General features: G+C 35.4%; 1 protein-coding gene across 1 annotated transcript; it reads right to left on the bottom strand.

Annotated features, from left to right (window-relative positions):
• Positions 1–576: 576 nt before the first annotated feature.
• Positions 577–21,612, bottom strand: LOC107961923 (protein ILITYHIA). Its single transcript, XM_016898096.2, has 60 exons — positions 21,263–21,612; positions 20,146–20,522; positions 19,920–20,051; positions 19,399–19,780; positions 19,130–19,276; positions 18,830–19,014; positions 18,588–18,714; positions 18,393–18,466; positions 18,240–18,316; positions 17,511–17,547; positions 17,217–17,383; positions 16,798–16,981; positions 16,617–16,694; positions 16,371–16,490; positions 16,227–16,286; positions 15,884–15,973; positions 15,688–15,787; positions 15,429–15,598; positions 14,109–14,408; positions 13,882–13,998; positions 13,668–13,769; positions 13,438–13,587; positions 13,179–13,343; positions 12,932–13,108; positions 12,638–12,760; positions 12,409–12,489; positions 12,207–12,323; positions 11,878–12,050; positions 11,552–11,629; positions 11,303–11,450; positions 10,891–11,013; positions 10,729–10,785; positions 10,539–10,649; positions 10,273–10,464; positions 10,019–10,192; positions 9,477–9,587; positions 9,314–9,383; positions 9,117–9,195; positions 8,806–8,908; positions 8,501–8,671; positions 8,269–8,391; positions 8,078–8,191; positions 6,311–6,417; positions 6,175–6,226; positions 5,984–6,090; positions 5,827–5,886; positions 5,597–5,711; positions 5,342–5,452; positions 5,046–5,183; positions 4,847–4,969; positions 4,676–4,747; positions 4,030–4,142; positions 2,823–2,981; positions 2,548–2,644; positions 2,288–2,470; positions 1,844–2,038; positions 1,592–1,771; positions 1,354–1,486; positions 1,116–1,194; positions 577–971 (listed from the first exon to the last, which is right to left on the bottom strand). Exons 1-60 carry the CDS (start codon positions 21,381–21,383, stop codon positions 929–931), a joined length of 7,854 nt encoding a protein of 2,617 aa, XP_016753585.1. The 5' UTR covers positions 21,384–21,612; the 3' UTR covers positions 577–928.
• Positions 21,613–22,622: the final 1,010 nt, after the last annotated feature.

Genomic DNA, 22,622 nt, shown 5'->3' with positions numbered 1-22,622 from the left:
CAAGTTTATCACTAAAAAATTCTATCGATTAAAAATTTTGATTAATTGGATTATAAAATGATTCACTTCAAAAAATCTATCTATTACAAATTCAGATTGATTAAATTGTAAAACGATCATTGTAAGTAGCATTCTTTCAAAAAATAATAATCTCATATTCGTAAACATAATTTATAAAATTTTAAAAATATTAAAATATCTATATGTTTTCAACTTAGTAAAAGGTTTAGTAATTTTTCTTATTATTTTGTGATTTTATAATTTTTTGCAACTTTTTCTATTTTTAACAATTTTTAAAAGTTTTTCAAATAATAGTATTATATGACACATAGTAGCATATGGCAGGTTGGATGTCACTATCATTAGTTTTTAACATAAAAAATAAACCAAGGACAACGAAGTGAGCCAAAAATAAAATAAAATACTTTTAAAAACCAAATAATTGGATGTCACTATCATTAGTTTTCATTGATATTTTCTTTATGCAAAAACAATTGAGAATTGTAATCACAACAAAGAAAACTATTAAGCCAATATGTTCTTAAGGTGCACAGACTAGAAAAAAACAAAGAAAAAAGAGCCAAAATTTGGTACATATAAAAGCCTTATTTCAATGTGACAATTTGACCTCGATTGTGAACAACAAAATTCGGTACAATAAAGTTGAAGGAAGCAACGAGGCCAGAGATTTCTGGATTCTATATCATGTTCATAGCTAAGGAGTGGCAACTACATTGATATTATAAAAACAGCCATATGGGAAAAAAAATCGGGCTCTTGTTCTTGTATAAATCTATATTTCCTATGAACAAACACCGACGTACACCTTGGAAAATTTTAGGCAGGAGCGCTTCAAATGATTAGAAGTTTCAGTCACTTCCATTCGAGTCTCGAGCCTTGATGAAACATATGATCAAGGAAAATATTTTTAGCTGCTTGCTTGTTCATCTTCACTTTCATCACTATCATCGCTGCATTTTCAAATTCAGCAGACAGTTTAAGATAACAATGAACAAAACTTCAAGATGTAGAAATAAACATGAATCACTGCTGCAACGGAAAGAATGAGAGACCAACAAGATCTAATTTTTTGCAAATTTGGGGGGGTTTAGTACCTGTGCTCGGGAAACTTTGCTATGCGCCTAGCATCCAAGCCTGTGATGTATTTTTGTGCAGCTTGAACATTTTCAGTACCTAGAAAAAAATGAACCGTTTAGTGCAACAGTGTATTATTTCTTATACCAACTCTAGTGGGAGAGAAAAGAAGAAAATTTTGCACTTCATTTATTGCAAAGCTGGTCTGTAGAGGAGAAGCAACTAGTTCAAAAACATGGAATTACACATGAAAAATACCTTTTGTCAACTGGAAGCTGTGGAGGGCACATCTTTCTGCGGCAAGTCTAACTGGGGTGCTGCTGTCCTTTAAACATTCAGCAAGGGCAGGGCCAATTAATGACAGATGAGTCATGATAACAGATGGATTTGCCTGTAACAACAGTAGAAATATTTTTAGTGCGAAATATGCTCTTATGGAAATAAAGCGATAGGCCAGTTATGCTTTCAACATGGAGTTAAAGCAAGGTGCACGTACTTTGGAAGCTCCTTTTATAGCAGATAATGCCCTTCTCCTTACTTCACTGGAGTCATCACGCAATGCCGACAGCACAGATGAAAGAACATCCAAAAGGGCAGCGGAATTAAGGGGGTCACTTTGAACTTGATAGAGTAAAAGCCTCCCCAGTGCCTTGGTTGATGTTTCACGTAGTGGGAACTATATACAAGGGTCAGAAATTGGTAAAAAAGAAAAACCAAAACAGAATTAAATCTGTTAGAATTGCAATACCTTCTCATCTTTCAAGGAGCTTTTGAGACGGAGTAAAATAGAGGGGCACTCTGGAGACATAAATATGGTGGAAGGGTTATGCCTGAGCAAGGAGGACAGTGTCAGAACTGCACCATGACGGTCAGCCCAGTTCGAAGAAGAGGACAAATCTAAAAGCTCCTGAAGGAGGTCTGACAGCTCAGATTTTTCCATGTACTGCAGTACCATTATTAGAAGAAAACCCAAAAGACAATCAAGAGAAAATCAAATGGATTGAGAATAAGCAAACTGATCTATAGCATGGAAATTATTGTGCATATCATTTAGCAGGTACCATTAATCACCAGTACAACTGATGAATTTATCACCAGATAGGCCAAAAGGATGCAAATATGCCACTGTTAGAATAAATAGCAGCAAAACCAAAAGGATAGTAATGGTTCTTAAGAAATATCTGCCAAGTACCTGCGATATGACACCCAGTATGCTTGAAGCAAACATTCGAACTTGGTCATCATCATGATGAATTAAATCCTTAAGAAGAGTGTAGATACGAGTTCTGGTAGCTGGACTCACACTCTTACCAGCATGCTTTACCACACCTTTTAAAGCAGTCAATATGGCCTCCCTTACTCCAGAATCAGATGCCTGAACATAAAAATTTAGTAACTAGTATCCAACTATAAGAAAAATGAGCCATATAGAGGCCAAATGCTAAAAATCACCTGCAAACTAGATAGGAGATCACTGACTAATGGGTCAACCCTGCTACTTAGTGCACTAAGCTTTCCCAGTGCGAGGGCAGCACTTGAGCGCACAGTCCTGCATTCAGACACTTGAGAAATCAAAAGCAACAAACAAGATAATAAATATGGCAACACGCTAACATCACATAGAAATAAAGGAAATAATTAAGTTCCAGGCAGAAACAGCTGAACACTGTAAAATTATAATAAATAACTATGACTACTGTTGAGACAGCTACAGATTTCGAAACGACCTTGTATTATCTTGCAGGCACTTGATAAATGTTGTTTGCAGCTGAGGAAGAAAAGGTTTCAGTCCAATTCCACCCTTTCGGATCATGATACTCAATGTAGATAAAATTGCACTCTTGACTTGCCAAGGAAAACGATCACCTATGATTCGAATAAGAGGCCTGAAGTTAAGAAAAAAGAAATACATCAGACTATAAAACAGTAAAACACCAAACAGCAGTCAGCAAAAGAAATAATAGGAATTTATCTCAGAGAAAAATGAGACTTTATTTAAGAACTTTACAGGTCTTTAAGATTAACCTAAAATGTGCAAAATATTAAATTACACTTGCTCAACAGAGGTCAAGATTTAGCAGTAGAAGCTATGAATTGTTTTTTTCTTTTATTTGAAATAGCAATCAACTTACTAATGTAGGCTTTCACAGAATCCATTTTTACACAACTTTTCAGACAACATAAAGGATATGATTGACAGGCAACATAAAGGATACTGAAAATTGCAAATATAAGAAAACATGGATGTGATTGACAGGCAGATAAGAAAAGCTTGACACAAAAACAGAAAGATATCTTTCAAAAAGAAACTTGAGATTGCATTTAAAGATATCAAACTATAAGCATGGATGAGTGCATATAATATCTGTAAGAGTTAATTAAGTGATCCTGAAACAAGTATTTGATCTTTTAACAAGTTCGGATCGCTAGGATTAGATTGGGCTCATCTCTGTCCAAGGATTAGGATTAAACTCATTAAAGAATGTGAAACCCTAGTACAAAAGTCTTCCAGAAAACTTATCAGCTTAGATAAATTGTGGTCACTGTCTTTCAGTTTCATATCAATTTCATTTTTTGTTCTTTCTATTGATGCTTCGACTTCCATACCGCATAAAAATGAACTTGCCACCTTATCAGATTAGACATATTGTGGCCACTGTAAAAACAAAATAAAATTTTAATTTACTTCTCTGGAAATTAGAGATATATATTAGCTACTCCAACAGAGGCATCAGCACCCTGGGGACCACCTCAGACTCAAGAGTATTAACACTTCAAAACCAGGCTTTTGTGCACCATCACGAAACCAAGCCAGGCAGAACAGCAGTTGACCAAACATTGTTTACCCACAAGTTTGCCAGGCAGTTTGTTCTAGCCTCTAATTGTGACATCATTTTTAGTTATTTCAACCTGTTAGTTTCCAACAGTACATACCCAGTTATTGGGATGACAAACTGCTTCAGTGATTGTTCACTAGTCACTTCAATAAGCTCCCCAAGACCTAGGGCTGCCTGCTCTCTGAGTTCAGCTGACCCACTAATCAGACCCTGCAGATGCAGTCAGGAATAATTTATTAATTCCATATCAATTTGTCAGGGGAATACATGGATAAAGTAACAGGCCAAAACAACAGAAAATATATTTCATTGATGCAAAAAAAAAAGTTTCAAACAGACAACTAAATTCAATAAATTGTGTTCACCATAGAAACAAATGTAAACTTACAAAGGAAAGAATAATCAAAGTAGCAATTGTCTTGCAATCCAAGGATCATCCCAACTTTTTATAATTTCAACATGCAAAGATGACATTATACATACAATGCTAAAGACAAATTGTAATCTGATTGTAGGATAGAAAGAACACATTTTCGATATCCATTAGTGACATTTATGTAGTAATTGTTATTATTTCTTTCATTTATCTATAATATAAGTGGATGAAAAAAGAAATGAACTTCTATTTTCACCAGCACTAATTTAACATAGTATGTTTCAGGAAACTCCAACGTTTTCAAATATCTATTTAAGGTGATAATGACAGACAACACACTTTGGAGAGAAATGAAAAGCAGGAACACCTGAAGAAATATCGGAAGCAATGGTTGAAGAGCTTTTGGAAGAGAGAATCCGGGAATAACAACAGGGCCTCCCTGCAAGTGGATTAAACAAAAAAAAGTTATAGTTTTCTTATCCACACAACACTCACATCTGATAACCATTGTCTGTGTGGAAAAAAAGCAAGCACTCACCTTCTTTTTTCTGCGCTCCTTATCTCTTGCACTAGATACAGCATCGCGTACCAACTTTATATATGAAGGAAGCACTTCTTTTGGAACTGAGTTGACAACCATGGATAAAGCTTCCCAAGCAACCTGTCAAACCAAACGTAAGATGCAAGATACAACCTGTAAATGAACAACAAAAGAGAAGGAATAGCTCATAACATACCGCAACAGTGGCAGAATCTGTATCACTAAGCAAAATAATTAAGGTAGATATCATGTTTGGAGCTTCATCAACTAGATAAAGTTTGCTGTTTTTGAAGAAGTATCCTATCAAATACGATGAACTTCTTCTAATTGATGCCTGAAAGCCACCAAAAGCAATTGCATGTGTGTCAGCCAATCAAATAAGATGAACTTCTAATTGATACCCAAAACCACGGTAAGTCATCAAAAGCAAGTGCATGTGTGTCAGTCAAAGATAGAGAGCCTTAGAGAACATTAACAGCATATCAGACAAACCTCACTATCAGCAACTCCTTTAAGAAGCTCTGATATTAACGGTTCAATGCCTTCTTCATCAATGACCAAGACAGCTGTTTCTGCAGCTTCCTTAGCCAGAGGTTGAACACCCTGTAAAATCCACAATAAACAGGCAGCAAGATGCCACCAAATCAGAAACTTTAATGTGCTTAAAAACAATTAATGTAATACAAACTCAGATCGCATTTGAAATTCACAATGAGAATTACAGAGGAAGGATTAGGAGATGTGTACCACGTCATTACCACCCATTGCAGAAAGTAAAGCAGGCAGGATGGTACCAAGGTGATAGTTAAGGCCAGGGCCGGCAACCTCTGCCAAAGCTCCAAGAGCATGTGCATTGAAGGCCCTGGACAGAAATGCAAATTAGTAACCGAGCAGAGTCATTGAACAGTTTTCTTCCTTTATTTTTTCAAATCTTTATTTTTGAGAAAGAAATCCAACATAAGTGAGTGAAAACTTACGAAAGGGGACGATGAACCAGCTTAGGCAATATATGAGGCAACACAGCAGTAGTTCTGACACTAAAGTTGATAAGAGAACAATTTAGAATGGGCAATTATATGAAACCATGCCAAACAAACAGCAAATCATAGTCTAAAGAGGGCATGAAAATATAACCTCAAGATTTGTTTGAGACCATCTAGAGCAGTATCAGAAGTTTCATCGTCCTCCAAAGCATGTAACAATGTTGGAACAATTTCATCAATTGCTTGCATACCAGCACTCTGCATCATGACATTTTATGATTCATTCTATCTGAAACTACCCATAAATCAAAGTTAAAGTGAAACCAGAGAACAAAAATGTACCTTATAGAGTGTACTGAATGCTAATCCTGCTGACTCACGTACCTCAGGAACACTGTTGGAAAAAATTGTATGACATAATGTCTTGTAAAATTAAAGATAGAGAACAATTCCTAACAGAAACAAAATTAGAACAAACCTATCACAAAGAGCAGTACGAATGGTAGGGATAAGCTCATCCATGAAACTCAATAACTGACTCTTACCGGCACTTGCCATCACTTCACTCAAACCAATGCATACACCCTGTCAACCATGTGAATTCCAGTCACCAAAACTACAAGTATCATATAAATCAACACCATGCACACAGAGAGGAATCAAAATCTCTGTTAGTTGGACTCATCATTTTTTGTGCTGCACCTGTTTGACATGACTCGATACTGACAAGGGCAAGGAATCTGTGTCAAATTTGTCAGACAGTTCCAAATTAATTACCACTAACTGAGCCAAGTCGATGCCCAGTACAGAAATTTTATATGATTAGCCATCTCAATTTCTTCAATTGTAGTATATATTTTCCCTTAAAATACTAAATTTCATCACATAAATTATGCAAAAACCAGGACCAGGAAGAACTGCATATCAGAACTAAGGATTCGACGAAAAAGAATAAAATTGAAAAGAGAAAGCAGTACGAAGGTGGAGGAAAATTCCAAAATCAAGGAAAAAAAACAAGGAGAAGAGAAGTTCCAATAACCAATTGGAACTAGAAATGCAACACTTGTGAAGGAGAAAAAGAAAAAGGAAAGTCCAGATTGCTTCTTTCCAGAATGAAAAAATGAGGGAAGGAGATGAATTTTTATTTTGCAATAGGCAAGTACATTTTAACATTTAAAGATGAAAGATTGAAATGGTATTTGGATTTTGATTAGTTAAGGCTTTGAAAAAGGGTTTGGCTTTATTCACAATTTTAGCTTTTTATCATATTTTTGTATTTGAACCTTATGATTCAAGGACATACTTATGAAATTTGGACATTATACTTTTAGAAAAAAAAGTAGATTACCAATAATATCATAATTCATTACTTTTAGACTTATATATGCTTATGCTTATGCTTTTACTTTAACTTTATCAATCTATAATGCTCTTTTCCTTTACTGGATATTTTTATTAATCTTTAATATCAATGTATTGCATATCTTAAGTTTTTAATATCAGGCATAAGATAGCTTCTAGAATTATTACTAACATCCTAACAAGATAAAATTGCACAAATAATCCATGCACCCGTTTCCTATTCTTCAACGTTTTGTAGCCAAATCCCCGTCTGTTAGATTTAGGGTAGTTGACATGTCTGACAATCACAAGCACGGACACCCTACCCAAGTCTAAGCAACATAGATTAAAATTTCAGATTCTTAAAGATAACATTTATCCTGTGGCAAAGAACTAAAATCACAAATACAAATGTGAAGAACCTTCATTAGACAAACCTAGCCTCCCAGTCCTACCCTACCATTCATGATATCATATCTTCTATAGAAATTTATAAGCAACTAGAACAAATCAAGCTTAACTAAACTATATTGCATGGTTCATAGGAAACTAGATGAAGACAACGAACTTTCAATGGACTTCCCGCACAAAAAAAGATGCAAAAAATGATGCTTACAAGTATATGACATAAAAAGATAAGATAGAAAAAGCTATCATAACAATGTAACCCAGCAGTATTTCTAACATCAATCATTTTAATAACAGTAAGAACTATAGCATTCTCATAGATTCAAAATAATTACAAATATCTAATAATTGTTGATGATACATAAATTAGCATAGATTTATGTAGTTAAACCAAAGGATGACCACACTCAATACCCTCCTTCCAGGTGGGCAGAAACCAATTCCTGTAAAGAAATTGCCAGGAAACTATAGTATCAAGAGAAGAGGAAAAACTTACTTGTCTTCTACTAGCATCCGGGTCCTTTAATCCCTGAGATAGAATTGGAATGATAAGAGGAAGTACTCTCTCCCCGAGTTTTCTCACAAGTTCTCCCAGTGCTCTTCCAGCAACCTAGATAATCAACAGATATTGATTAGTTGTGAACCCTAACATTATCAATGAGAACAGAGAACAGCACAAAAACAAACCTGCCGCCTTTCAGAGGATGCTGATGCAAGAGAAGTAATTAGAGTATTCATTAAAACAGGCATTATTTCCTTGAGCGTCTTCGGAGTATTTGCTACAATAGTCTTCCATACATGTAACGCAGCCTGGAAATGGAGAATAGCGTTTTGTATTAATTTGCATATACTGAAATCAAAATGGTCACAACATTAGTTCATCAATTAATTTAACATGACAAAACATGGAGAAAATTACCTGGCGCACAGTAATGCTGACATCAGTTCGAACCATATATAATGCAGCAAGAACTTCATTGCGCTTATCCCTTCCCAGAACCTCTATAATAGCACGTCCATGTGCTTCAGTACTAGCACCTTCATCATCACTGCCACCCTCAAGTAAAGCTTTCCCGGAAGTTCCAGCAACCTGGATAGAAAACCACACGGAAAACAAATTACTGAGTTTCAAGTCAACAAGAAAAGATCACTTGGGTTGGATCTCCTAAGGACCAAGGAAATCAAAATTTCTGATTTGCCAAGAAATTCCAGGAAGATGCAAACCTTAAACAGGAGATCTCCTAATAGCTCCACAGAGCTTTGTCTAATTCGCCAATTGTCATTAAAGATGCCATCTTCTACAGCTGGAAGGAGGAGTGGTAATGACCTGATGTCAAAGGAGAAATAGAAAAGATCATCATTATGTCACTACTGGAAGGCAAGGTGTTGAAGCTAGACATACAATTTATCCATCATTATCCATCAAAATTCTATCGTGCTCAAGATTAATTAGAAAAGACAGAAAAAATCCTAAAGCTTTTTTAGAAAACAAGAACAAAATTAATTTCAAAAACAAAAGCAGAAAGAATCCTAACGTTGTTGCATAATGCTCCACTAGGACATGCCCAGCCCCTAAAGCTGCATCCCGCACGGATTCATTCTCATCCGCAAGACCTAAAAGAATATAAGCAGCCATTGAAATTTACAAATAAATAACCGTGCCAAAAATCATTATAAAAGAAGGTTCACATAAGGATTTGAAGCATGCAAAACGATCGCAAAGAATATTTACCATCTAAGATAGCAGGCAACACCAACTGCAAGTAGTTCTGGAATTGAGCACCTAATGACCTTGGGAAATACTAACAAATTTTAAAAAGGAAACTGTTAAGAAAATCCCACCAAAGAGAAAAAGTTCAGGTGAAAATAAGATATTAGATGGTATATGAGATTACCTTGAAAAGTGTCAAGTATCCATCACGTACAGATGCCTTTTGATGTGAACAGTTCCGAATAATATCAGGAAGTACATTCTCGAAGTACTCAGTACCAAGAGCAGCTAAGACCTGAAAATAGAAGGGAAAATCTCATGCATACTCAACTTATGATTTTTTTTTTTTCCTTTTTCAGGTTGGTAAAAAGTAACTAGCTAAAAAGGGCAAGTTAGGCGCAAGCCTAACACGAGCAAATAGACAATCACAGAGAAAACAAGTTAATAGGTAATGGCAACTTCTTCTACAACAATGAAACATTAGAAAAATGCAATGGAGGAAAAAGGGTTTAAAGAGTCAAAACAAGAGGGTTCAAAAAAAACTCAATATCTTATCTAACTCAAGCATTTCTCTCCAATAAAATTTCTAAATCCCTTAAGCCTAATAACAGGAGACCTATGAAATTAATTTAGATATTGTTGCAACTATGAACGATAAGCATATAATTAACTCGATGCATTTTTAAGAACATACATGTCAAAATTCAATAACTGAAAAATTCTAACCTCACTCAATCCTTGAGCAGCACCAGAGCGCTCAACATTACTGTTGTCTGATTTAAGCGTATCAAACAACCACGGGACAAGATCTGGGAAGTTTTCTTCTCCCATTCCTCTTATAAGAGATCCAATGGCCCTAGCTGCAACTGATCGAACTTCTGGAATGGGATCAACAAGTACCTGTTCATATTTTGAACATCAAACAGGGTTTACACAGAAAAAATGGTACCAAGTTCTAAAATTTCAGTTGAAAAATGCACCTTTTTCACTTCAGGAAGGAGCAACCCAATGTAAGGAATCATATCCTTAGGCTCTGTGACTAGGGAACACATGTTTCCAACTATTTGGGCAGCTTTCTTTTTAGTATCTGCACTCCTCTCCCTTAACCCTCTATGTACTATTGGTACCAACAATGCAAGTGAAGGAGCATCAATTGAATTAATGAACGTTGTCTGCAAAATTCAACACAAGTTTAGAAAGACAAAGAGAACACTCACAACTGATAATTTAAGGTTCAGAATCTTACTTGGAGGAGAATATCAAGGGAATATTTTGTATAGTCATTGGGATCTGTAAGACCCATAAGAAGAGTAGGAACAAGTGATGATATTTCGGGATTCTTTATTACACTCCCAACCTAAAAGAACAGGTAAATTAGCTCAACAATGGCCATATAAGAAAATTTTAAAGCTAAATAAAAGAGGACAAACTAAAACCTGCTGAAGTGCCGTCTGCCCAGCCGATTGGACCTTAGGGTGTGTATCTGTTAACACCTGCAATTAACAAACAGAGAAACAAAAAAGCCAAATAAAATTAATATGAAACCAAGGTACAATATCAGCCAGAATCTGAAATAACAAAAATCAGTCAAATCTGACCTCTGTCAATTTAGGGACAATTTTTGGGAGGCACTGAGAGAGTTGCTGAGGAGCACAGTAAGCCATGGCACCAAGTAGTTGTACACTGCTTTGTTTTGTTCTCCAGGCCTTATCTTCAAGACCCTAGACATGCACAGTAAAGTATTTAGAACCACATTCGTTACAGCACAAGGACATGAACCCTTGCTTGTGGCTCATCACAAGTGCCTAACAGTTTAGGTCCAGAAAATGGAACTGGTATACTCAGGTCCATAAGAGCAGAACATAAAAGTGTACCAAACCATTCAGAATCATTAAGCAATGTAGACATTTAAACATATAGTTCAAAAGTTTTGCATTCACTACCACAAAACAAAGTGCATCAGAAAGTTTAAGAAAAAGGGGTGAAGAGGAAAACAAACATAAACATCACCTTTAAAAGAGATGGAAGGACAAGCTTTACTCCTTGTGCACTCAGTTGAGACATCATAGCACGAGCTGCACATTCAGCAGCCTCACGAACAGCGATTACTTGATCAGAAAAAGAAACCAATAGCAAGGGTAACATCTGAATAACATACCTGACCAAAATCACAAGTCAAGAATATAAAATGTTGTAGAAGGATTTATCTATATAAAATGGAATTAAACAATAACTAGGCCCCAATGATTGTTGACATACGGCTCAAACAATCTTCCCAGATATTCACAAAGGCACTCAAATGCTAGCAGCGCTCCTTCACGAGATTTCGCAGAATTTCTGTAGCAGAAAATGGAAAAAAAGAAAAATGAGAAAAGGAATTAAATGAGCCACTAAAAGTATAACCGATGTTCATAACAAGGATAAGCAGCTATGCCAATTTAATATGGATAAAAAGTGATTAATTTGGGGCCGGCAAGAAGGGTGGGGATAGATTAAAGCAATCAAAATAAACAGAAAAGGAGAGCAATTAAAGTTCAGAAGTAACTAAAATAATAGCCTCCGCTATATAAAAAAGGAGGTCACACCTATCAGCAAAACCTTCTCGTAGCACAGCCACAACCCCATATTTCTTCAAAGATGATAAACCAAACCCCTTGACCACTCCTGCAAGTCCAAAAGCTGCTCCACGGCGTTCACCATATTTCTCACTCTTCATCAGCTGATCCAACAGTCTAGAAACAAGTGCTGCTGCATCATCCTACATAAGCAATATTAACATTAAGAAGATCCCTCATCCTGAGAAACACCATATTTCTTGAGGAGAAATTACCATGCATATTTACAAAAAATAAAAGGCACACAAGTTCTTATTTCTGAGCCTAAAAACCCATTTTTAGCACCAGATGGCACATACTTGCTTTGACGACATTAAAGGAGATAGGCATGACGAGACTGCCCGCTGAACAGCTTCGGAAGGAGTATTCAACACATCCAACAACTTCTCTACAACCGCATGCACTTTAGGATCATCCTGTAAAGAAAAGTATGTATCTTAGAGCTAAACTAGGATGATGCCATGATCTTTATATGATAAGAAAGGAGCAGTAAATCAACACCTTTGCCAAATGTTTTGCTAGGGCTCCTGTAAAAATAACTACACCTTCACGAACCAGATCATATTTTTCTTCATCTGATGCCTACACAAAAATAATTTATGCACAAATGTGCAGAAGGTTATGCATAATTACATGAAAAGAAAATCAATGTACTCCAGTGCTTGATTATGCGAACACAGAATCAACAGAAAATATATAGAAAGAATTATAATTTAAAAGAAAGGTTAACCTTCTTATTCAAGTAATTTTCGAAAATTGGGAATAATAAAGAAACATTGTCCCTTCCGTGCCTATCAATAATCATTATACCAGCATTAATCATTCTTCCACGAACATCAGCATTAGGATCAGCCTGAAATGCAAAAATATTCACAAATTAGTTATTCTAATATTCTATTAAAAGAATAACTAAAAGTAAAAAACTTGTGCAACACAATAATATACAAGAGGAACTACTCCAAGCTTATATAGCGAAGCCAGTTTAATTTAATAAGTATTACCAAAAATAGGAAAGAAAACACACCAGTGCTCGCGATATCAGGAATGTCATAACAACAGGAAGGTCTTTTTTTCTTAGCACATCAGCTGCAGAATGCAAAGCTAATGCTATTCCTTGCCGACCAAGCCAACCAACATCAAGATTTTCCTCACCAAAACCAGAATCACGGATATATAAAGAAAACAAGGTAGAAAGAGATTCCTGAAAATATCACCCAAAAAAGTCAGATAACAACAATGCAAAAGTAATGTGAAGGCAAAAATCAACAAACCTGTATAGAATCTGGGTTTTCATCCAAAGCAGCAGCTAATGCCTCTGCCGCAGCCAAGCGCACATTGTAATTTATATGAGAAAGTGCCTTGAAAATCCCAGAGTAATCAGTCCCAAAGTCATATCCATAGCGATCCCATATATCTTCTGCAGCTTCAGCAATGGACTGAAAGCATAGAGATAATAAGAGAATGACTACTCATATGGAAGCCAAAAACAATCAACTTTTAAATTTTCATGCAAGCAGCTTTAAGCCGAACCTTTTCCGGATCATGTAGAGCGATCCAAATGTTTGTCGCAACTTCAACACTTTGAGGAAGAGCCCGACCAGAAACAGACGGAATACATTTTAAGGCATTTAAGCAAGCCATCCTTACATGAACATCTTTTGCGTACACTCCATACAAAGCCTTTAAAAATAAAATTATTAGATAGATCGCATTTGTCAATGAGTATATGGTAGAAAATAAGGAAATAGTTAAGGACATACAGATGCTACTTCATCTGGCTGCAGGCCAAGACACAACTCATTTAACGCAGGACCAACTGATGCTTGGTAAGCTGGAACAACACCTAGAACATGATAGAGAGCCTGCAAAAATATAAAATAAAATGGATGATATAGCAAGAAAGAACCGGTAAAGAAATAAAAGAAATTATAAACCATAAATCTGTTAATTAGGTTGAAAGTTTGAGTGCGTAACCGATAGCATGCGAAGCCTGGGAAGAGGCAGAAGGGGATCCATGTGCATATAAAGAATCCGGAGAACATCATCATGAAGTCCTGTTCTCTTGGATGCTAATAGAACCCGCTCCATTATCTGATGACAAACATATATAAGAGGTCCAGATTTACAAGACGCAAACAATCCATTTACCATGAAAATTTGATTGAATGTACTCAATAACATATGAAAGTAGGATATCTTACAGGAAAGACAAAAGTGAAGGAATCCACAGGTAGAGGTCCAGATTTACAAGACACGGACAATCCATTTACTATTCTCTCAAAAAGACCCAATGACGGTCTTTCTTCAGCTACTTCATCCACAGTAGGAATGAGTTCCAACTGAATACGAACTTCATCAGTCACAATTAGGCGTAAAGCAGTAGCAATGTCAAGGGCCCAATTGCATAGAGGATGCACTAAGCAATGGGCAAGCTTCACTGATGTATCATAGGCCACATCACCAACAATTGGTGATCGCAGTAAAGGATCAACAAACTTAACCTGAAAAAAATAAAAGATCAACAAACATGACCTGAAGAATGTAAAGACAAAATCCATACCAACTAATTGGTGGAGAACAAATATGAAATTAACAGCAAAGGAAAACCAAGAATTCAACGTCATTGAAGGAGAATAAAATAGAAATCAAGTTCCTCTAAAAAATGTGTTAAAAGAGTATTGGCAATGCAAATTGAGATTGAGAGCAAATAAAAGTTGAGTTGAATGAGCAAAAAGGAAAAAGGAAAGGCACTCAAGACAAGTAGACGAAACTAATGTTAGATCTAAGAGAATTTTCAATAAGCTCACAATGAGGTATCGAAGCATGACATTTAATAGCATGAATCACTAGATTCACTAAGAAAAATCCAAGTTTTGTGCAGTAGAAAACTATAAAAAGTATGATAAGTGGATAAACTGGCTATGATCCAACCTAAAACAATTTACAATATAGAGGCTCAACTTAAATATATGGCCACAAAAAAGGTTAACTGGCGTTAGACAACACTGCTTAACAATCCCCTCACAAGTAGGCCCACTGAGAAAATGGACCTACAGCATGAACAGGGGAAAAAAGGCAATGAAAGAAGCAAATGACCTAAACTGTTGACTCCATATTCAGAACAGACCTAATAGGTGAAGGCGTAAGAAATTTAAACTCAACCACTATGAAATAGTACCACTCAACATGACCATAGGTAAGGCTTCTTATCTCCTGTTCCAAAAGTTCCCCAATGAAAGTGGATCACATATTTTAAATTGCCAACTCATCATAAAGTTTGGCTTGGGGTCCACACTGAATCAGCTAGCTGTTATTGGAAAACCTGAGTAAAAGTATAAGAAACCTTACCTAAATTGAACCCTCATAGTATGTGCCATCTGGCAGTTAAGATAGGAACCACATGGTAACAATATCTCACCTCCATCAAGGAGGATACAGCTAGAATTTAAGAGACCACCATGAAACATTCTCATCAATGGATGATACCTAGAAGGAAATTTAGGGCAGAAAACGGAACATACCAGGGAACGTAATTGACTATGTGCAAAAACAGGATTAGCAACAGCCATCTCCCCCATTGCATTCAGCATCAAAGATAGGTTCTTCTGTATTCCCCGAACCTTCTCGCGTATAGATGCCTCTTCTCTAAGAAGCTGCTCTCGTGCCTCTTCTTTTGCAGTCTTTCCTTTATCTGTACGGATTAATGACAAGGACAATTTTATGTAATTAATCAAGCAATAGAAATCGTGAAGCTATGAAATGAAAGCCAAGTTGACATGCCAGCTTTCTTTGTTGACTTCCCAGTATCCTTTCTCCCACCAACACCAGCTGCTCTACTAGATAACTCCCTCTTTCCATGATGGTTAGAATTGATATGGTCCTGGGAATAGAAGATAAAATAATATGAATGACTAAAAAGGTATGTCAAAAGAGAGCAGCAAACCAAAGAGGACAAAGAGAAAAGTAGAGGTGAGACCTCAATTGGTTTAGAATTCTTAGAAGTAATAGATTCTGCAACATAAACACCTTGCTCATTGGAAAGAATTCCTTCAGGAGTCCGGAAAATCTAAAACAACATATGAAAGATAGAATTAAGCCTTAACAAAAAAATATATATATAAGAATAAGAATAAACAATAACCTAAAACTACATAGAACATAATAGGCAAAAAAAGGCTATCTTATGACATAGTATTCTTCCACCTAAATCATAAACCACAATTCTGTGAAAGCATATCGAGGGAATGACAATGAGGAAGTAAAAAGATGATCAACCAAGAAACTGGCATGAATGGAGTAGATAGCTTCAGAAGCCACACCTGAATGTCATTCTCTGAAAGCATATCATGGGAATGACGATCTGGAAGGTCTGTATGATGCTGCAAAGTGGAGGGAGCTCACGTCAATGATCAGCACCAAGAAAAAATGAAACAACTGACATTGAACAAGTACAAGCAAAATACCTTCTCAAACTGTGAGAAGGTATCTTCAGGTGCTATTGACATCAAAGTGCATAGAGAACATATTGCTGCCCGTTGTTCAAGTGGATTGGCACTCATCAACCCCATTGGTCCAATTAGACTCTAGAAAACACATCCCAAAAAGGTTAGCTACAGACGATAACAGAAACAAGTAAATGGACCACAGTAGTAATACGTTTAATGTTCCAACCATCAAACTGACATATTTCACAATAACATAGATTTTACCTCACAAATATTGCCTACATTAGTTGAGATAATCTCAATCACATCAAAGCCGAGTGTTCTCAAACATTTATGGAGCCTCTGAGGACAAGAAGAATGACAAAAAAGGCGTAACAAAAATTAATCACTGAGGCAGAATAATTTCATGAAACTAAAACAATAAAAGAAAAGAAAATCAATATACCCGCCACACAGCATCTCTTTTTGCAGTTCCAACTATGCACGGATGATGAGAGCAGAATATAATTCGTGTAGAATCACTTGGAGTTGTAGCTAGAGCTGTGGATGATATAACAGCTAAAGCTTTCACTAAGACCTCAACAGAATGAACGTTGTGAAGTTGATTGTCTGGAGAATTATCTGCATCACTACAGATATACAGATTTAAGTTTTGCTCATTAGATCAGATAAAAGGCTAAACAAAAACTTGTAGTATATAAAAGAAGCCTCAGTAAATAAGAGAAAAAATATGCGAATGATAACTCACACTGCAAAGCCACAAAATAAAATGGATGGTGACCAAAGTAATTTCTCCATAATCAAAATGTTAAAATCACCGCAAGGTATTAAAAACACCAAAAGTTAAAAACTGTCATTTTGTACCTAATCTTCAATGTACTTATTTTCTCTCCAACAAGAGAGAGGAAGTCTGTGAACTCAAGCAGAAGAACTTCTGACAACTGTGGAGCAGCAGCAACTATCTTCTTTGTAGCATCATAAGTTTTTCTACGAACATCCCAGCTTGAATGGCACATTAAGAAGAGTAATAACTGCATCAATATTCAAAATCAATTTATCAAATACCGAATTCATCATTGGAACAGAGAAAATACCAAAGTCTTCCTCTTTTCCGTAGGTAAAGGAAAAAAGTAAGAGATACAAGGCAAATTGATCTACCTGTAATAGTAATTTAGCTGAGAAAGTTTCCAACACTCTGCATAAGGAAGGCAACTCAATTAGGTATAATCAAAATAATATATATCTATACTAATAATATAACTCTTAGCTGAGTTGGTTCCATGACTTAACCGGAGCCTAACTCAGTTAGGGAAATGTCAAAAAACTGAATTAAATAATAGATACATAAATACAAATAGGATATTTCAGCAATTTAATAATTTTCATTATTCTTTAAGTAACAAAAGAAATCCCCTTGAGAAATTTACTCATCTGACTAAAAAACAACCAACTTGTCACAATTAGCCACTCATTTCTTTTTCTCAAAAATATTTATTTTACCTTTTTCTCTGTTTAATATTTTTTTAAAATATAACTAGAACTAACATGCAACTTATGAAGTGGAAATGAAAAAAAAAAGATTATGTAAAAGAGATAATTATTTGTGATTTAAAAAACTATATCATTGATAGTCTGTTTACTTATTTTTAATTTAAAAATAAATATATATTTCTTATTCTTTACCTTGGTTTTATTATCGTTTGTACATATTAAATTGATTACATTATATTTTCATCTATATATTTTACGTTATTGCTGTTATGCTTTATTACTCGTCATTTTTTACATTATTTTATTATATTATTATATCACATGCATGCGCTTGTGTCATGGTTTCTCGTATATATAAAAAGAAAAGAAAATTAGTGCATTATATATGACTTAGACCTGCGAGAATGTTCCACCAACAGCACTTCAAGAAGATCTACACATGACATGCAATCTTCAATTGATAATTTTGCGACCTACGTAATGTAGATAGTACAGGTCACAATAATCCAATTAAAAGAAACCTAAAAACAAATATTTAGCAACAGCTACCATTGAATTCGCAACAAGAGAGGGCTCATTCTGAGATATCAAGGACCAAATTTTCTCCTTTGCCAGAGTCTCCTCTGGGAAAAGACAAAGAACAAGGGAATCAACAAAGAGATAAAACCTTCAAATTAGCAAATTATTATGAATGGGAAGAAATGGAAGGCATTCCAATCAGTCAATCATTAACAAGGCAAACACCTGCTTTAATGTCAGCAGCTGCAATCTTCCCAACAATGTTTAATGCATATATGCCATCTAGACGCTGCACTGCTTTAGTGAAACCAGTTTTCACAAGTTGAACAAGAGGGACCAGTAATGATGATATCTGAAAATTTGCATTTAAAGTGCTTTAAGGCAATGGAACAAGAATACTGACTAGAAAGTTATTAATTACTGAACATCCATGAGAATAAATAAATAAATAATAAAATATTGTTAACCTGTAATAGGGCATCAGGGTTTTTGGAGATAGCTTGTAAACAACGAAGATGACCCCTTCGTAAAGCTTCCTTCTCCTTGAGGCCAGAGGCCAAAAACGACACTAAATCTGGTTGAAGTGCATCAGCAAAACGGGCTGCCCAAGATGCAATAGCCGATAATATTGCTAGTTTTACCTCTTCATTTCCTGCAAGAAAAGAGGACAGTTCAAAAAGACCATCTTTTTTCAACATCTATCAATACATAAGTAGCACTCTTTTACATGTAAACAGAAGAGATAGAGAATCATCAAAACAAATTACCTTCATCTTTATAGTAAGTTAACAGAAAGCCACATACAGCGCGAGCAAGGCTGTTGAGATATTTTCCTTCAGGAGCATTAGACAACTCCAGCAGGGCATTGATCATGCCAATTCTTTGATACGGAAATGCTAGCCTTCCTTCTGAGCCTGCTTGTGATGAAAAGCCAAGAAAAAGTTCATGAAAAGATTAGTGAGTAAAGATCTTAAAGTTAAAGTATCATGCACGGTCTAAGGAGATCTATAAACGCCTTAAGAGGGAAAGGTCAAACCTCCAAGAACAGCTTTAACTACATTGAACATTGATTCACAAGCATCTGGATTACTAGACTTTTGGCTCAAACAACGTACTATAGCCAATGCCACAACCCTTCTTCCATCTTCTGCATGTCGAGCCTGTGGTAATATGACAGAAAGAATTTCCTTCGCATATTTACTTAAATCAAGATCAACTGAACTTAATAGTATTCCAACTGAATCCAACACAATCTCGGGGTTGCGTTTCAACATCTTCACCGATGATGGGATCACAACACTTTGGAGATCTTCATGTGACATACGTGCAAATAATGGACGAAAAGATTCACTAAGCCCTTTGGTTGGCTTTTCTCTTGCATTTAAAACAGCTTTAACATAGATGTCAAGAAATATGGGCTGTACAAAGCAAACAATCAAGTTATACCTTCCATATAGCTCATCAAATATAAGTTAACATTAAACTGAAAAACCTTAAAGACTCCCAATAGTTGGAATCCCAACACAAATAAAAAGGCTGAAATCAAAAAGCTCCTACCTTGCTTTGTTCAAACTTAGATGGCACTGAAGAAGAAAATTCCAGTAACAAACATAGCAATTCAGGAGTATCTTTGTATGGAATCCGTGCATCCTTTATTTCTTCTATATAACTGTCGTAGACATCAGGTGACTGTAAAAGGAGACAGCAATAAAATCTAAGTTTGTTTATTGCAATAAACAGCTGGGCAATTTCCTCAAAACCAGAAAAGGTTAGGCGTAGAAACCTGAGAAAACAAATGAAAAAATGTTTTTCTGCATGCCCTTCGCTCACGGAAAGATCTTTGCATGACAATATGAAGCAAAGATGCTTGAGCTGCAGCTACTCTACACAATGCATTTTTCGAAACTGTGGCAAATTGACTTCTGCTTAAAAGGAGACACGACCACTTGAGTAGACTATAGCACCCTACATGGGATTGAAACTTTGATTGCTTCTCCATCGCCTGAACAAGAGCTGCTGCAAAACTTTTCATGAATGTAACCTCACCTAAAGTCCTCACAATCACATCATTAACAGCTTTTCTCGACCCTCCATCATCATATATTGGGAATGTTGTAAATATTATATCAACCAAAAGTGATGTGAACTCAGGGGACATATCTGTTCAAAAAGAGCAATAGTACCAAAAACTGATCAGAGGATGCATGCGCATAAAATGAGTTTATGCTATTCTGGTTTCTACGTAATACTTGCAGGATTGAGTGCACAAATATTTAGTTATGGAGAGACAGATGGAGAGAGAAAATCAGAGAGGGCACTACCTCATTCACTCGTAAAAAGTTTATAGTTTTTTACACAGATAGCAATCAATTCAAATCAGCCAACTGAAGATTGTGTAGATACCATTAAACCATAGAAATCATGCATCATAGTGAAGAGCCTCTAATATTAACTCTAAATCCGGTTTACAGCAAACGACTACAAAGACCATGAACTCTCTGTTCAACTATTCTCAAGCTTTAATCATTGCACTTAAGCAACCTTCCTCTAGTATTTGTTCATGAAACAAAATTTCTCATAAATAACCTGAATGAGCCGAAATGCCATAACTCGCATTGGCTACAATTCAGAACCACAAACACAACCCAATTCACCTCATTGATGATCCACATTTTAAAGGCGCAAACATAAATAAACGCCTTCTTCATACAAAGACAAAAAAAATTATTTAACATTTAGAGGAACTAATAAAATTTCCAATTCCATAAACTCAACCTTTTGACTTCTAAAACTTCAAGAAATGCATTTCATTTGAAACAATAACATAAACAAAATTTAACGACAAGAATGAAAATAGAGAGAAGAAGAAGAAGAAGAAGAAGAAGAAGAGAATCAGAGACCTGAATTGGCGATAATGGGAGGGAGTTCATTACGGAAGATCCGAACCCGTTTTTTAGTTGAGGCAGTAGAAACAGACCCGGCGATCGAGATTAGAGATTCCATCGGAGAAGAATCCGCCATTTCTTACCGGAATTGATCCGGATTCGGGTCGCCGATCCAAATTTTCGGGTTTTGGAGCTCCTTCAGTTTTTAAGATCGACGAAATGGAGAAGCTTTTATCTTTTTCCCTTTTTTTCTTTTTTTTTCTTTTTTTGTTTATTGAGTTTTTTGTTAGGGTTTTAGAGAAGTACAAAAGAGAGAGTGAAGGAGATATTAAATTGGGAAACAAAAATTGATCTAATTGGTGGAAATGAGACTGCTTTCCTGAGGTTCGGCTGCTGGACTTATGGTTCTGGATCTTTATTTATGGGTTGAGCTACGGTATGCCTGGCCCATGCTTTATAACTTTATTCGGCTTAATTCAAGCACTTCAATCTTTTTTTTTTAACATAGAACTTGAAACTTTGTTTAGTTAGGTACTTGAAACTTTTTTTTAATTATCGCCTTTTACCCTTATTTTTGTTAAAAAACCCTTCGACCAATCAAAATTTGACATGTGGCATTTTAATAATATATTTTTAACCAAAAAATAAGAAAGTTTAAGTACCTAATGGCCATGGAAAGGCGTATATGGAACTATAGCTTAAGTACCTAATTTAATAAAAAAAAGTTTAAATATTTAAATAAGTGGCATAATTTGAGGTTCGCTCATCGATTAAACCTTTTAGTTTTTGCATATAATAACAAGTATTTTTAAACTTTTTGTATATTAATTTATCCTACTATTCACACCATTGGTTTAGTGGTAAACTTGTGTGGGTTTCAAATTAATTGGTAGAAGATTCAGGGTCCAATCCTTGTATTTATAAACCCTTTCCCCTTCCCCCAAGAACTTATCATTGCGAAGAGTTTGGTTCCTAGAATTGAAGATTACCTTTGGTAATAGGATTATCGAAAATTTAGATTACATTATAAAATTATGTTGCTTAGTTGACGGAATATAATATTACTTACAAGAACATTTTATTAAATTAATCTTATTATAAAATTTGCTTCATCTGTTTTTTAGTGAGTAAGAGAATAGAAGTTGGAATAATTTAAATTATTAGCTTATTAATAATTCTAATATCTTGAAGTTATTTTAGTTTATTTTATAAGTTCATTTAGTAGATTATGTTTTTAATGAATTATATATTATTAGTGTTAAATTGGACTCATTTTTGAGTGATTTTTACCCAATGTAGATTCGACAAAGCATGGTGAGAGGATAGCTTGAGATAAGCAATTAAGAGATATTCTCTCTCTAGCAAAAGGTTTGTC

Source organism: Gossypium hirsutum, chromosome D11 (assembly GCF_007990345.1).
Source record: "Gossypium hirsutum isolate 1008001.06 chromosome D11, Gossypium_hirsutum_v2.1, whole genome shotgun sequence".
Taxonomy (NCBI): domain Eukaryota; kingdom Viridiplantae; phylum Streptophyta; class Magnoliopsida; order Malvales; family Malvaceae; genus Gossypium; species Gossypium hirsutum.
The sequence above is the reverse complement of the archived record's forward strand: the minus strand, read 5'-3'. Positions and strand labels throughout refer to the sequence as shown.